Source organism: Pelodiscus sinensis, chromosome 30, assembly GCF_052426305.1.
Source record: "Pelodiscus sinensis isolate ZL-2025 chromosome 30, ASM5242630v1, whole genome shotgun sequence".
In the NCBI taxonomy this organism is placed as follows: Eukaryota; Metazoa; Chordata; order Testudines; family Trionychidae; genus Pelodiscus; species Pelodiscus sinensis.
The window spans coordinates 5,838,438-5,855,623 of NC_143081.1; the positions used below are offsets into that span (position 1 = coordinate 5,838,438).

General features: G+C 54.4%; 1 protein-coding gene and 1 gene segment (V, D, J or C); one reads left to right on the forward strand and one right to left on the reverse strand.

Annotated features, from left to right (window-relative positions):
• The window catches only part of LOC149521034 (leukocyte immunoglobulin-like receptor subfamily A member 3), a 1,043,054-nt gene that overhangs the window by 784,260 nt on the left and 241,608 nt on the right, over positions 1-17,186 (forward strand). The gene's annotated exons all lie outside the window — the stretch shown is intronic.
• Positions 3,745-5,004, reverse strand: LOC106732485 (immunoglobulin heavy variable 4-59-like). The segment is given in 2 exon segments: positions 3,745-4,739; positions 4,846-5,004. Coding segments are annotated over 2 exon segments (471 nt in total).

The following is a 17,186-nucleotide window of genomic DNA, read 5'->3' on the forward strand; positions in this document are numbered from 1 at the left end:
GTATGTGGGGTTGGTGTGTGTGTGTGTGTGTGTGTGAGATGAGGTCTGTGCAAGACCTAGGTGTGTTTTTAAAATGGGGTTTGAAGCATTTGGGGGTAATCCTAACTCACATTTTTTTTGCTTGTTTTTTATTCCGTAGTCCCAAATATACATAAGGGAAAACAGAATAGCCCTGTGCCAGCATGCCTTTACCCTGTGGTAGAAGGTAACTATCCATAATCATTTTTAAAGCGTGTGGGTTATTTTTTTTTTCTTTTAACTAATTGTAATGTTTAAATTGTGAGTTGGTTTTTTTTTCAAAACTTAATTGTGGGGGAGCTTATTGCTGTTTTTAAACTATATGTTGGCAAACTGCTGGTATAGAGTGTTTGGTGGGCTGCTCTTTCTGTGCCAAATGTATTTTGAAAATAAATGTTCAATTCTGAGTTGGGGGAGGAAGCGGTGGAGTTAGGCTAAAAGTATCTGGGATGGTTACAAAAATGTGTGTTTTTACCTGGGGTTTTTATTTTAAAAAAAGCTGGCTGGGGTTAAGTTGTGGGTGATTCAGGGGCTTATGCTAGAGATAAGTGGTTTTTAAAAAACAGTTTGTTGCATACCCCTGCTTTTAAAAATATAGTTGCAAATGGTTTTAAAACAGCTGTGGGGAGTTTTTGAAGGTGTGTGTGATGGAGTTTGTAACAGACATAGGTGTGTTTTTAAAATATATGTTGTCAAACTGCTGGTAAGGTGTGTTTGGTGGGTTGCTTTTTCTGTGCAAAATGTGCTGTGTTAAATGCATGTGGGTTTTGAAAAGTCTATGGCTGCAAACTTGGTTTGGTGTGTTTTTTAAAGCTGCTGTTTAGTGTATGTGTGTGGAGGGAGGGGAGAGGGGCTGTACAAGGCATAGGTAAAGGGTTTTTTTAAGTACTTGGTTTGTTTAAACTAACAAGGGGTTTTAAAAGCAGTTTTGGCTTTTATTCTGCAAAATGAGATGTATTTAAAAAATTGTGTGGGTTTTTGTTGCTTGTTTTTTTAAGTGGTAGAAACAAACTCAAAACTCATGTTGGTTGTACAGCCTGAAATGGATTATTTTGTTTTTAAAGCTATAACTTTTTAAATTTTACAAGAGGGTTTCATGTGTTTTATAATAATGTTGTTTGCTCCACAGTACAGTAAAAACATGAGAGGTCCTTAGACTAGAGGGAAAACAAGCTCAAAAGAAAAAGGAAAGAGACAGCTGAAAAAGAAAATTCACCAGCATCAGTGACTGATGGATCGATGAAGCCCAGTAAATATATTTTGCTTATTGGTTTGGTTGCTCTATGAGGTTTTAAGTAAATACACAGGTGTGGGTGAGAGAGATGGTAAAGTATACGTGTGGTTTTTTTTGTAAAATGTTTTTCCCCCACCTCACAGGCATGGACAACTTTTCTGACAATGCTGTAGACAGAGCTACAAGGACACCTCCTCCAGAACGGCCAAAGAACCAGGAATCTGCTTTGAGACCCTTAACAACGCAAAACAGCACGAGTGCAGATGAAGCGTCCGGGCGGTCGGAACCTCACATACGTCGAACCCAAGGACAAAACAAAAGACTCTGGTAAGAAACAACCATGCAACCACAACTCCAGTTCCTCAGCGGCCACTGCCACACCATGCCCTGAGAACTGTGAGCAAAAACGCCCACATTCACAAACCCGGAGCAGGCGCTCTAGGGGTTCTGAACGTGCGCAAAACCACACACATTCACAAACCCGGAGCACGCGCTCTAGGGGTTGTGAATAAAACACCAAGGACTGAAAACTCCTGCAATGCCGAGGTGCTGCAGCCACACAAACACAACTCCAGTTCCTTAGCGGCCACAGCCACACCAAGCCCTGAGAACTGTGAGCAAAAACGCCCACATTCACAAACCCGGAGCAGGCGCTCTAGGGGTTCTGAACATGCGCAAAACCCCACACATTCACAAACCCGGAGCACGCGCTCTAGGGGTTGTGAATAAAAAACCAAGGACTGACAAACTCTCACACAAACACAACTCCAGTTCCTCAGCGGCCACTGCCACACCAAGCCCTGAGAAAACTGAGAGCAAAAATGCCCACATTCACAAACCCGGAGCACGCGCTCTAGGGGTTGTGAATAAAAAACCAAGGACTGAAAACTCCTGCAATGCCGAGCTGTTGCAGCCACACAAACACCACTCCAGTTCCTCAGCGGCCACTGCCACACCAAGCCCTGAGAACTGTGAGCAAAAACACCCACATTCACAAACCCGGAGCAGGCGCTCTAGGGGTTCTGAACGTGCGCAAAACCACACACATTCACAAACCCGGAGCACGCGCTCTAGGGGTTGTGAATAAAAAACCAAGGACTGAAAACTCCTGCAATGCCGAGGTGTTGTAGCCACACAAACACAACTCCAGTTCCTCAGCGGCCACAGCCACACCAAGCCCTGAGAACTGTGAGCAAAAACGCCCACATTCACAAACCCGGAGCAGGTGCTCTAGGGGTTCTGAACGTGCGCAAAACCACACACATTCACAAACCCGGAGCATGCGCTCTAGGGGTTGTGAATAAAAAACCAAGGACTGACAAACTCTCACACAAACACAACTCCAGTTCCTCAGCGGCCACTGCCACACCAAGCCCTGAGAACTGTGAGCAAAAACGCCCACATTCACAAACCCGGAGCAGGCGCTCTAGGGGTTCTGAACGTGCTCAAAACCACACACATTCACAAACCCGGAGCACGCGCTCTAGGGGTTGTGAATAAAAAACCAAGGACTGACAAACCATTCTCCCAAAACCATAAGCTCATCACAGCTCCCCCATATTCTAGTATGGGGGAAGAGTTTGATGCTTCATTCAGAAAACTGGTGCACTCTGTATCCTCGGGGCCTGAAAGAAAGGGGCCTGGGCAAAGGGGTCATCCTCAGGGGTTCCCATCAGATAAGGGGGGACAGCATTTGGCGGATAAACGGGTGGCTACCAAAAAGTTCCAGGCCAAGATCACTGCAAAATTTTGAAAAAAGGCTAAAGGGGTGATGAGGAAAAAATACCAAAAAAGGATGCCCCCTACTGGAGGCTCACAAAATGGCTTATCTGACCTGCGGGGTGGTGATGAGCAGTGGCTTTAAAAAGCCAGAGCAGTGCAACCAGGGGAGCGAAGCGGACAGGGGACTGCAGACAGGGGAGTTGAAGAGGGAGAGCAAAGCGACCCCACCGCTGAAGAGGCTACCCGGTGAGTACAAGCTGTGGGGTGTGTGTGTGTGTGTGTGTGTGTGTGTGTCTGTTTGAATTTTACAGTTTGAAGTGTGAATTGAGTCTGATTCCATGTGAGTGCTAGCAGTTTCAGTTTCAGCTTCTGTGGCACTTGGGACTGAGAGAGGTGCATCCTGGAGGTGAATGCCTGGCTGCGAAGATGGTGTTGCCAGGAGGGATTCGGCTTCCTTGACCACGGGGTGCTCTTCCAGGAAGGACTGCTTGGCGGAGATGGAGTTCACCTTTCCAGGAGTGGGAAGGCCTTGTTTGGACACAGACTGGCTAACCTTGTGAGGAGGGCTTTAAAGTAGGTTAGACGGGGACAGGTGAGCAAAGCCCACAGGTAAGTGCTGAATGTGTGAGACTGGGAGATGGGTTGGAAATGGGGGGGGATGGGACTACAGCCTATAATGGCAAGGAGAAAGGAGGGTCAGGGCACAACAGGGAGGCAAGATCAAATCAGTATCTTAGATGCCTATATACAAATGCAAGAAGTATGGGTAATAAGCTTTCTCGGCAAAAAATATACAAATGAGAGCGCGACTTTTTTGCTGAGCTCTCATGTTGCTGAGAAAACTCTTCGTAGTGTAGGATGGTGAATCGACTGATCCCCTTAAGAACCGCGTTCTCCGAGTGGCTCGGAGCCATGTCCCGCTGGGTTCACTCCCCACAGGGGGGGCCAGACCTACACAAGTCTGCGCTCCCATATCTCCACCTGACCGAGGGCCGGAGCGTAGCCATGTCCCAACACGGAGCAGCTCCTCTTGTCACCGTCAAGTCAGATTTACCCAGCAGCCCAGCCCCGACAAACCAGTTCTGCCAAATCTGACTCATATTAAGAGTTTTCCTAGTTCCAGCCCAAATGCGGCAAAGGGCACCTGACATGGACAGTCTAGATAACACGGATCCCTTCCCGGCGTGCGTGGAAATGGCCTCTCTAAACCCCTTCCTGTCCCGTGAGTTTATGTCCTGAAGAACAATGAGTTTAACGCCGGGTGTTCCCGTCCCAGTATCTCCTGCGCGCCGGTGGGTGGGGGTGCTCGTGCCGCTCTCTATAGCAGGGACCCAGCTCTGTCAGTGTCCGTGTGGGGCGGGGAGGGGCTCTGGGCTCAGCTCTCCCCGCTGCTCTGGCTTCACTGCCCTGCTCTGAATCCGCTTCCCCTTTTTGTGCCGGTCCCTGCTTCGCTCCGTGTCACTGTGTCTGGCACAGAAATACGTGGCGGTGTCTGCAGCTGTCAGCGCGCTGAGCCGCAGATAATACTTGGTGCTGGAGGAATCCACGGTGATGGTGATGCGACCTTGCAGGGACGGGTTGTAGCTCGTGCTCCCGCTCCAGTATCCCATCCACTCCAGTCCCTGGCCCGGAGCCTGCCGTATCCAGTTCCACACGTAGCTGCTGGTGACGGTGCCCCCGGTGACAGAGCAGGTGAGTGTGAGGGTCTCTCCGGGCTTCACCGCGCCCGGGCCGGACTCCTGGAGCCGGAGCTGGGAGCGGGCACCTGGGAAAAGCAGAAACCAGTCAGACTCCAACCTACCTTTACCCCCTTCTTCCCCCCGTGCTCCCCGTCCCCCGCCCATTCCGCACAGCCTCCCTCAGAGACTCACCAGGGGCCAGGGCCAGGAGCAGCAGCGGGAGGAACGGGGAGTTCATGGTGCGCGAGGAGGGGACAGAGAAGGGCTCTCAAGAGGCAGATCAGGTCCTGGGGAAACAGCGGCTGTAGGCGCCCCGGAGGCCGCTACTTTAGCCCAGAGCCCGGAGAGGTGATTTGCATAAGGAGGCAGCGCCCAAGGGAGGAGCTAGAAGGAACCGATCAAAAGGCCCCTCTGCCTCCCTGTCACCTTCCTGGACAGACATGGTGTGTCACACACACACACACACACACACACACACACACACACACACACTTACTTTGCTCGTTGCTGCAGAGGAGAAAAACTCAAAAGCCCAAGTGAAGTAACTTGTCCCACCCCGCTGCTGTCTGTCTCCGTGGTGTCTGGTGTCTGTTAATTCATGTGAAAAATTCCGAACAAATGGAATTCTGGGCCCTGGGACTCTAGTTATTCCGAACCCTTCCCTGTTCCAACCGCCTAACACTTATGCCTGATGCGTCCCGAACTCAACCGTTATTGATTACTGACGTCTGCTTATTGATTATGGATTGGGGGCAGAGGTAGGTAGCTAGGTAGGCGGTTAGGTGTCCCTGTTGCCTTATTAAGGGGGAGTCTTGGCGCCCAGATCCCCTAGAGATCTTAGCAAATCTTAGCCTGATATTCCCAAGGACAAGGCGCTCCGTTTCTGGAGGGGTTTTGGTCGCTGCTCTTTCTCCCTCCCCCCCCCCCCCCATAACCACACGCTGGCACAATGGTTTGTGACACTTTAAATGGGCTCCGAGTGCTTTGATTGCATTCGCTGGAGGGAGGTGGGTCACGTTGGGTGGGCGGAGCAGGGGAGTAACCTGGAACTGGCACTAGAATCTCGGATCCGGACACCCCGTTTTGAAGGTGAATAAATGGGGATTTTAACCGCGGATTCCAGCTTCGTGCTCAAACGTGACACTTTGCTGCTGTCATGTGGCTCTGTCCCATTGGTGCGCGTGTGAACTATTTCGCTCTTCTGATCTTAAATTGCATGTGACACACAAGCAGAACAGACACATGCGATTACTTTGTCGTTCTTAATTCCCGGAATCTCTCCTTGTCAGATCCCACAGGCTTGTGAAGGGGCGGAAAGGCCTTTGTTTAACCAGCGAGTGTGCCAGCGAGTGTGGCAGCCTGGGACAGGCGGGGAGAGCTGGGCATGGAGCGAAGCTGCGGCTTTCGGGCTCACTCCGAACCAGGCCGGTTACTGGAGCTGGAGCAACTGCGGAGGAGACGGACACCGGAGAAACCAGCCCTTAATGCGGGGGCTTTTCAAATAGTCTAGGGGGGGGAGGGGTGCGATGCGATGCTCCTCTGGCCAATAAGTCTCTCTCCAAATCATTCTTTAGTGCTGCTATCTACAAAGGGCCCCGAGAACCACGAACATAGTTCTCAAGGGAAACCCGCGCCTGGCCAGTGAGAGATGCGAGTGTTGACTATCTAGGGATCGGACCCCAAATGTCTCGGGTAAGTGTCCAAAGCCTGTGTTACCTCAAACGCTCCCCCTGCCCCGTTGACTCCCTGGAGGCACATTTCTGGGCGCAGCACGAGCAAGCGGAGGGTTTGGAATTCCTTGGGGGGGGTCCGAGAGGCGCGCGGGGGGTGGGGTGGGATACAGGGGAGAACCGGAGCTGGCAGCGCCGCGTCTGTCCGACGAACCAGGGCACAGACCGAGCGCTGCAGCTGTTTGGCTGTTCAGAAATCCGCTTCCCCTTTTTGTGCCAGGCCGGGTGTTGCTCCGTGTCACTGTGTGCGCGTGTCCGGCGCAGTAATAGGTGCCGGCGTCTGCAGCTGTCAGCGAGCGGAGCTGCAGCAACAACTGGTTCTTGGCGGTGTCTGCAGAGATGGTGATTCGGCCTTGGAGAGACGGGGCGTAGGCTGTGCTCCCCGCGCCAGCTGGATACAACCGCCCCATCCACTCCAGTCCTTTGCCGGGAGGCTGCCGGATCCATTCCCAGCTGTAACCGCTAGCGATGGAATAACCCGACACAGCGCAGCTCAGAGTGAAGGTCTCTCCCGGCTTCACTACGCCTGGGCCGGACTCGACCAGCTGCACCTCAGCGAGGACACCTGGGAGCAGGGAAACAGATCCGGGAATTAATTAATCACTAAATTAACCCAAGGGTCCGTCCCTGAGTCCCCCACGTACCCCACGGACACTCACAGCTGGGGGCGGCGAGCAGGGCGAGGAAAAGCAGCAGCGGTTCCATTCTCGGTCTCAGGAACTGAGAATAACTCCCCAGCGGGCAGGGCCGTGAAGGTCTGTGTCTGGGCAGAGACGGGAGGTTCCTAGAACCAGGGGCTGGTATTTCACCAGGCAGGAGTTGCAGGCGGGTTTCCAGGCGGGTATAAAGGGAGCGACACCCCCAGGCAGGGAGCGGTGCATGGTGGGAAGCAGGTTCACACATCCCCTGACTGTCCCGGCGTGTGGCTCGGAGTCAATTGAAGCTCGGAGGGCAATTGTCAGAGGGCAGCTCTGGTCTGTGGCTCCAGCCTCCCAGCCGCCCCTGCTGCCTAGCGCCCGGTCTGTCAGCAGTGAGGCGATGGCCCGAGAGGTGGCTGCAGTTTGCCCCGTTGCCAAGGAGAGAGAGAATCTTCACTACCTCGCAGAGGTTCGTGGCTTTGAGGCTAAATGAGCCCTCGAGGTGCTGCGGTGCCGGCGATGGGTTTGGGCGATTCTCCAGCTAAAAAACTGAATTGAGTATTTGACAGACCAAACCAAAAGTTCGTAGCCCCGTTGTGCTCGGCGCTGCACAGACCCAGAGTCAAAGAGATATCGGCCTTTAGGAAGGGGCCACATTCCCACGCTGAGGTGTCTGCTAGGGGCCTGCGTATATGGGTGAGCCTCGGGTGGGGAGTGTGTGTGGGGGGGGGGACACGATTTATTACAATTTAATTGTTTATTCATTGCGACCAGAAATCTCTGCTGGGATCCTCCAGTTTGGCCTGCAGACCCGCTCGCGCCACGCCTGCACTGCTGCGTACGGAGCCGGCTGGTCTGTGAGGACAAAGCACCAAGCGGGGCGCAGGAGATGTGGATGCGGTTCCTGGCTTTGCCCCTGGCTCACTGCGGGGAAGTCTCTTGTGCTCTCTATACCATCTGTGAAAAGGGTATAAAGCACTAAGTGCTCCTTAGAAAGAGCTTCCGAGTCTGATGAGATGTGATGACACATTGGGGTTCCCCGACTCCTGGACCCCCTTAGTGGCATGAACAGACTCCAACAGCCTGTAGGATTGAGGGAGTTTATTGCTTCTCCAAAGATGCAGCACAGCACAGATGTAATCTGGTTACAGGGCAGGCCTAGGATGCCTCAGCCCCACCTTGAGGTGGGGGAGACTGGGACCCTAAATCCCAGGACCCCTTGCTTAGGCTGCTTCCTCCATGATTCCAGACAGGAAACTGTCCAACTTCCAGCCCTGCCCCCCAGCTAGGGCTGCACTTCGCCTTCCTCCCTTTTTTCCTCTCCCTGGGAGGCGACCGCTCAGACAGGTTGGGAGACCCTTGCCTAGTGACTAATCTTCTGTCCTGCTGGGCCGTGCTACAACCAGCTGCCAGTGGAGGTCACCCACAGCCCGCTGCCCAAGCCCAGCAACCAGCAAGGCCCCCACACTACACCACACCAGAGCTCCTAGGGATAGACATGTAAATGGGACTGGTCCATGGACACATGAGGGAGGTAAATACCTCACCTGACCTGCTTGTGATGGGGGGAGGATGGAAAAGAAAGGTAGGAAGAAGTAGGAAAGACATGAACCCCAGCCAAGCAAGCCTGGTTCGTGCCCAGAAGCAGGCTCCCAAAGCCCTTTGGGGAGAGCATGGGTTCACTTTTTTCAGTTTAGAAAAACGGAAAGTAAGGGGGGATATGATAGAGATCTATAAAATCATGACTGGTGTGGAAAGTATGATTAAGGAAAAGTTATGTACTTATTCCCACAATATAAGAACTAAGGAATCAACAAATGAAATTAATAGGCAGCAGTTTCAAAGCAAACAAAAGGAAGCTTATCCTCACCCAGCACACAGTCAACCTGTGGAACTCCTTGCCACGGGAAGTGGTGAAGGCTAGGACTTTAACAGCTTTCAAATAAGAACTAGATAGATTAATGGAGGATAGGTCCCTCAATGGCTATGAGCCAGGCTGGGTAGCAATGATGTCCCTAGCCGCTGTTTTTCCAGAAATGGATGACAGAAGAGGGATCACATGAGCATTGTGTGTTGTGTTCCCTGCCTTTGGGGCAGCTAGTATTGGCCACAGTGGGCAGACAGGATACTGGGCTAGATGGACCTTGATCTGACCCCGTCTGGCAGTTCTTATTCTGTTCTTGTGTTCTCTCTGGCTGCACTTTGCACTTCTGCTCGCAACAGTGTCACTGGCTGTAGGAGTCCCAAAGAAATATGTGTCGTGTCCCTAGAACACAGAGAGGTCCCGAAATATTCACCCGCTGCTCTGGCACCGACCTGCCCTTTCACACCGATCCCTGCGCTGACCGGACAGAACAGCCTGGAACTGCGAGTCGCTGCTGCCCCCTGCCGGGCGCTGGCAGAGCGGCTCCCGCTGCAGCTCGGTTTGTGTTCGGGGCTGGGCAGCTTTCTGCTCACTGTGCGCCTGGCGCAGTAATAGCGGGCGGTGTCCTCGGGCTTCAGGCCGGTCATTTGCAGGTGCAGCAGGTTGCTGGGGTTGTCCCTGGAGATGGTGAATCGCCCTTTGACTGAGTCTGCGTAAACTTGGTGGCTCCCATCAGAGTAAATATGTGAGACCCACTCCAGCCCCTTCCCAGGAACCTGCCGGAACCAGCTCATCTCGTAGCTGCTGAAGGTGAAGCCGGCGGCTTTGCAGGAGAGGCGCAGAGATTCTCCGGGCTTCTTCACATCCCCCCCGGACTCCACCAGCACGTGGGACCGGGCACCTTGGGAATAAAGACCGGGTGTTAATAGGGGGATTAAAGCTGCGATAACACAATATTATCCCGACTCTTCCCGTTATTCGGAGGAAGAAAATACCTCCCAAAGGTGCTACGGCGAAAAGCAAAAGCAGAAACTTTTTCATTTTTCTGCTATTCAAGGACCTACGAGGGAACTGACTGGTTCCAGCCTAGACCCCTGCGGATTGTCCCTGCGGGTGCAGCCTGAACAGAGACAGGGACAGATATAAGCAGGACACTGAGTCCCTCATTTGCATACACCCCCTTATAAAAGATACGCTCCTTCCCCAGTACGTCCCCATATCCCCTCGCTTGGGGCAAAACTTGGAAAGGTCTCAATTCTGCCTTCTTCCTGTTCTACTCCTGTCATGGTACTGCTCTGCTACCTATATATGCACCAGCAGCAGACACAATTTTCTACACTCTGGGTCCTAGTGGTGCCCCCCCACCCCCTCAGTCTGGCACCTGAGGTGGCTGCCTCAGTTCGCCTCATGGTAAGACCAGCCATGAGACCGGGAGGGAGAGAGCAAGGGCAAGTGAGGGCAATCCATCTGCCTCCCACCGCCACTTACCTGTTGCCAGCTGACTGATGCTGGGACTTTGCTGCTCACACCTAATTTGTAACAGTAGGGAGTAGGGAGGGGACCGGTGGCTGGCATCACCCACAGAGACAGGCTCTGCCGGTTCTTTGGGGCGGGTATATAGGATGCCAGCAGTGAGCGCTCAGTACACTGCCATGCGTCCTCAGCAAAAGGTGTCTCCTTTACCCCCCAGACACCATGCGCTGAGCTCGGCGCACTTGTACTGACAGGAGGTGGCTGTGAGACGGTGGGAAGGAAGGTCCAGGGGGTAGGGCCCTCGCTTGGACCAAGGAGAACTCCATGGAGACTGACACTGGGTTCCCCAAGGTGCGAGAAACAGGCCGGTCTGAGGGAGATTCAAATACCCCCTTTCGTGTCTTTTTAGCGAGGGGCCCGCTGAACTCAATACCTGACTCGCAAATGCAAAAGTGGCTGTTGCGAAACGTGCTGGGACTGGGAAAAGGCCAGGGAATGAGATTCCCCTGGGATTGCATCATCATCAGAAGAAGGAGATGGAGCTGCAGAGCAGGGATGGTGTTAGGTATCAGAGCCTGATGCGGCCCTTTAGTGAACGAGTAGAGGACGGGAGAGGCCAAGGCAGCCTGTGACTGCAGGGACACATAGAAAGCGACACCAGAGGGACACGAGATGCTTGGATTTGTTAGAAGCCAAGTAGCACAGAGCAGCCGCTGGCTCCCGCCCCTTTGGGAGCTATTAAGCTTTGAGGGGCGAGTTGCGGGGTAAAGGTGCAGGCTGATCCCCTCTCCTTCAAGGAGACCTTTGTGCAGAGAGCCAAGCGCCTGCTCCCTGTGTGACTGCGCATCGGGTTTTTCCGTCTCCTGCGCCCCCGTGATGGCACGGACAGACTCCACCAGCCAGTAGAATAGAGGGAGTTTATTGCTTCTCCAGGATACAGCACAGCACAGATGCAATCTGGCTACAGGAACTGGGGCTAGGAGGCCTCAATGCCCCCCTTGAGATGGGGGGTGGCTGGGCCCTACAATCCCAGCCCCCTCCCTAGCTCCTTCTCCCCTGCTTCCCAGACCGAAACTAAAGACCGTCCCTTCCAGCCCTGCCCCGCCAGCCAGGGGCAGCATTCCACCTTCCTTTGTTCCTCTCCCTGGGGGTAACTGGTAGGACAGGTGACCTTCCTGTCCCATCAGCTACTCGGCTGGGCCGTGGTACAGACAGTAACCAGTGAGGGTCACCCCCAGCCCAAGCCTAGCAACCAGCAAGGTACCCACACTACGTCACACCCTGCACTCATCCTGAGCTGCTTGGTTTCCTGGATTAACTCTGTGTGTCCCTGGGTCGGGTCCTAACACTCGCTGGCTGCGAGCAGAGAGATTTATTTCCCGGCTCGGTTCCCTCCAGCCCGGCACGGTAAACGCCGTGAGGGAAACTGGCAGCTGCCGGATGCATTTTGAAAAGGGCTGTGATTTTGCTCTGGTTCCCCGTTCGGCTCCCTGCTCGCTTGCCTCTGTGTCGGAGCGATCCCTGCTCATCTTGCCCCGCCAGGCGACATCGGAGCATCCCCTTGTTGTACCTGTCCCGCCGTCGTTCCCTGTCACTGTGTATCTTTGGAGCGGCAGTATGGGGCGGTGTCCGCAGCTGCCAGCGAGCGGACCAGACTGGACCGCCCGTGGGTCTGGAGAAAGTTGTGAGGCCCTGGACAGGAAATACCGAGCGGAACCTGTGCCCCCACCCGCCCCTTTGTCTGCGCTGCGTGTGAGGGCGAGGGAACTGGGCAGTGGGAGACGCTGCAGGTTTTGGGAAGCAGGGGAGTCTGGACCAAGTCCTGGAAAGAAACGGGTGTGTATGTGTGTTTGTGTAAATCTGGCAGACACACTCCCAGGCCAACAGACAGTGAGTGTATGCGCGCACGCGCGCGTCGGTGTGCTGGATCTCTGGGCCTATAGCCTGAGGTTTGGGGCTTCAATTGTCTTTCTCCTTCTAGTCTCCCTTTGCTCTTCATCTTCCCATCCGCTTCCTAGTTCTGTGCCGGTTCCTCCTTTGCTCTGTAGCACCGTGGGCCTGCCGGGCGCAGTAATAGGTGGCGGTGTCTGCAGCTGTCAGCGAGCGGAGCTGCAGCGAGACCTGGTTCCTGGCGGTATCTGCAGAGATGGTGACTCGGCCCCGGAGAGAAGGGGCGAAGTCTGTGCTCCCGCCGAATGAATACACATGCCCCATCCACTCCAGCCCTTTCCCGGGAGCCTACCGGATCCAGTGCCAGTCACCACTATCGACGGAGTAACCGGACACAGCGCAGCTCAGGGTGAGGGTCTCTCCAACCTTCCCCTTCCCCGGACCGGACTGGACCAGCTGCACCTGAGCGAGGACACCTGAGTACAGGGAAACAGAGCAAGGAAATAATTAATCTCTGAATGAACTCAGGCGTCTGACTCTGATTCCCCCATGTGCCCCACGGACACTCACAGCCGGGGGCGGCGAGCAGGGCCAGGAAAAGCAGCGGAGGTTCCATTCTCGTTCCCAGGCACTGATGGAAACTCCCCAGCGGGCAGGTCCGGGCAGGTCTGTGTCTGGGCAGAGACTGAGGATCCTGGAACTAGAGACTGGAATTTAACAGGAACTCCCCGGGCAGGGATTTGCATGATGGTTTCACCCAGAGGGTATAAGCGAAGCAGACCTTTAGCAGGGAGCGGTGCGTGGTGGAAATCTGAGTCACAGTCCCCTGCAGCGTGCGACTCAGAACCAATTCGGGTGTATTGGAGCTCCTCAAAGGGAATCATTTTTCTTAGTGTCTGTTCCTAGGCGAGTTGGGTTTCGAATCCCAGCGACCATCTGCACCTGTTACATAGAGCAGAGATGTTCAGAAACCGAACACGGGACTAGTCTGGGAGTGTGAGATGGAGAAGGAGCCACAACGATCCATGTCCAACGGGAGTCGCAATCTCTAGGGAGAAGGATCATTCTCCCATTGGCCGGAAACAGCAATCCAGGGTAGACAGGAGCTGTAATTCCCCTACCTGCAGAGGTAAAGTTAAGGTCACTTACACTGCACCCTACACTGGGAATATTGCAAAGATTTTTCATTTTATTTTGAAATTTGAAATGTGATGCATCTACATGGTGCCAAATGTTGAAATAAATCACTATTTTGAGCCATCCCTATCCCTCGTGCAACGAAGTTCACTGGGCTGGCCAAAAAGCACACCTGTTATTTCAAAAACTGCTTCAAAATAATGAGTAGGTGCAGAGTAGCATGTCTCAGTCACGCAGAGAGAAGGTGACAGAAAAGTCCCCTTCCGGCCAGGCAGTGGGTCCTGGGGAAACCTTGTCCCCTCTGCAGCCCCTGCCAGCCTGGCCCTAGGGTGCCCCTCACACCCAACTTGCAGCTCCCTATTGCCTGCTCAGATACCTCCCAGCTTTACCATGCTCCCCACTCTCAACCTGCAGCCCCTGCTGCCTTCTTAGGTACTCCCCAGCTCCATGGTGCCCATCACTCCTGACCTGCAGCCCCCTGCTGGCAGACAGAATCCCTCCCTCACTTTGGTGCCCTTCAGTCCCAACCCTCAGCCACCTGCTGCGTGATCCATGGCTCCCCTGCTCCACCTTGTTCCACTCTCTTGACCTACGGTCTGCTGCCTATTCGGCTATGGTGCCCCTCACTCCTGACCCAGGGGGGCCAAGAAGCTCTTTCAGGAAAACGTCCTGGGAGCTGACAGTATTTATAGGGTAGAAACTAGGGGTGTAATAGTGCAGTCGATTCACGGATAAGCAAGAGTTTACAGGCTAATGTTATAGACTACACGCATTCCCCCTCCCCCAACCTTGCCAACACATGTTTAGCGGGCTTACCAGCAGCCTGTATCAATCTTAGCTCTCCATTTAAATTGTATTAACAGCCCGGCGCATGCAGGCTCACCCCCCGCCCCCCCCCACCTCGGACAGGGGCTGCTGCCACCCTGCACTGCTGCTTTTGTATGAGAGGCCTCAGCACAGGACAACAGGCAGCTGGTCCACTCACTGCCCCAGACCCAGGGTGCTGCGGTTTGACCCTGCGGGTGCATCCTGGGCAGATACAGGAACAGATTTAAACAGGAAAGTGACACTTCTATTTGCCTGTCCCGCTCCTTGTAAGAGCTACTCCCGCCTTCTCACACTCTGAAATCCTTCCGCGAGGCTCCAGACAGTTGTGCTCGCCCCGCCCTTCCCGTGGGACCCTGCAACACAGCGCGGGGGGATACCGAGTGCGTGTTTCGCTCCAGGGAGCAAGAAACAGCTGCCTTGAATGGGTGAAGGTCCGGGACAGGTGTTAATGGTACCGGGACCAGCAAATACCGGAGTCAAGGCAAAGACATCCCAGTCTTCGGGATCAGACCCCCAGACAACGATTTGCTGCTAGAACCTGGGAGTTATGGGAAAGAAAGTCCCGCAACTTTCTCTGAGTATTAGGCTGGTGAGTGGGTGAAAATTGCCGCTCGCTGTCGCTATTGGGTTAGGAATGTGGCTGCGAAATGTTTCTTCCTAGACGCCCAAGGCCTGTGGATACACAGCACCCAGCACATCCGCTCTGATTGTAGCCCCTCTGGTAGCTGCCCCTGGACTGACTGTATCTGTCCGTTTCTCTCCCCGGCGTCCTCCGCCTCACGGGCACTAGCACAGAGCCAGGGGCAGAAGGAACCGCTGTCACCACGCCTGACTTCCTGCAGAGCGCAGGCCACCGGACATCTCAGTCCCGGGCAGGGCCGGGTGCGAAGAAGCTGGGGTCGGGTTCCTGCGGGGGAAGGGTCCCATGAACCACGTTCTATATCAGCGCAAGTGCCCGATCTGCAAGCCGAGCCGGGCCGTGGGAACAGGGCTCCCGCCTCAACGGGACTGGCTGAAGCAGCCGGCGATGTCTGCCCCGCAGGCCCAGGGAACCTCCTGCAGCAAAGGGGGATGTTACTAAGCAGTGAAAGGGTTAAAACTTTGAGGCGGGTTTGTATTTCATCCACCGCAGCGTGTTCTGAGGTCTGTGTCCAGCGCCCCGTTGTGTGTCTCTCTGCTGCCCCCATGCGACGGCAGCGGGGTCTGCAGGCTGGATTTTTGCAGAAGCGTCAATAGGTTTCGTGTCGCTGTGCATCTCGCACAGTAATAGCGGGCGGTGTCCTCGGGCTTCAGGCCGGTCATTTGCAGGAACAGCAGATTGTTGGGGATGTCCCTGGAGATGGTGAATCGGCCTTTCACGGCATCAAGGTAGAATGTAGTATCCCCATAGAAATAAGAGACCCACTCCAGCCCCTTCCCGGAAGCCTGTCGGACCCAGCACATCCGGTAATCAGCGAAGGTGAAGCCGGAGGCTTTGCAGGAGAGGCGCAGAGAGTCTCCGGGCTTCTTCACGTCCCCTCCGGATTCTACCAAGATGATCTGGGGCCGGACCCCTGGGAACCAAGACGCGATAGGAACATTAGTATCAAAATATAAAATACAAAATCTCCTTCTGCTTCTCCAGCGTGTTTAGCTAGAAAATACCTGGCAAAGCTCCCACCACGAAAACTAAATAGACCCAATAATCCATTTTCCCCGTTGCTGGGGGGCGGAGCTGGCTGGTACCTGCACAGACACCGAAGCTGCGGGGTGTCTCTCCGGGTGCAGCCTAGGGAGAGAGACACCGATTTAAACAGGCACCGGTCACTACCATTTGCATATTCCCCTCCTTATCAGAGACACAAACGCCTTCCCTTAATGAACCGAGTCACTACCATGGAGTCTGCGGGAACGGCAGAAAGAATCTCCTTCCCCATCCCTGTGTGTTTGTGCAGCGTCTGGCACAGCGCGGGGGGACCCGATTGGGCTCTCACAGCGCTGGGGAGATAAGGAGAAATGACGTCACTTAGCTCGCCATTGACGTCTAAGGATTGCCGGGGAAGGGAAATATTTATATCGGCGTTAGGGGCGTCGGCTCATGGTGCGAAGGGGAATCCGTGTTTCTTGTGAGCCCGGAGGTGCTAACATGTTTCGGTGGAAATTGTAGCTCCAGGCCTGGGGGCCAAAAGTGATGCAATGCAATTCGGTGCCTGGATCCGACAGATGCTCAATGAGATTCTTGCTCCTTCATGTCCTTTGGGCCACTCGAACCCCAGTTCGCACCGTGTCTGTAACTTTCCGCCGATCCCTTCCCGCTGCGCTCGGTGAGTTCGATGCGGTGAGGGGCCGAGGCCGCTGGCCTATTTCTGGCCGCTCACCCAGACCGGGATGCTTCCCAGCTTCGCGAGGCCCCTCAGTCCCGATCTGCAGCCCCCTGTTGCCCTAACCCCTTTGTGCCCCTCACTCCTGAGCCGCAGGAGTCAAGAGGCCTTCGCAGGGGAAACCCTTAGAGCCGGTAGAATTTCTAAGGTACAAACTGGGAGATCAGTTTTGATCTCTCCTGATTGGCTGTGGACAGACTGGAGCGGGGCTCTTGGCTTTAGCGGCCTTCCAGCCCGGCTGCTCTATTCTTAATTCCCTGCCCTAGGGAAGCGACCAAAGCTCCCACCTCTGCTCAGAACGAAACCCTGAGACTAAGAGCCCCGCACCCCGGATGATCCGTGTTTGCTGCGCTTCTCCCTCCCCCCGCACCTGCCATACCCCAGGCAAGGCCAAATTTCTCCTGGGAAACGAGCCAGAATGTACCTGTCCGGATGCCCCGAACTCACATTCCTAAGCTCGTGTTCTTGGAATGACAGGAGGGACATGGAAATCAAATTACTTCTCCATACAGCGAGCAAAGGCAGTGACCGGAGCGGGCTTTGAACCCCCGGCTCGGTTTGGAGACCAGAACACCCAATGAGGGGACAGATAGGCCCTGGAGTGGCCGCTTTG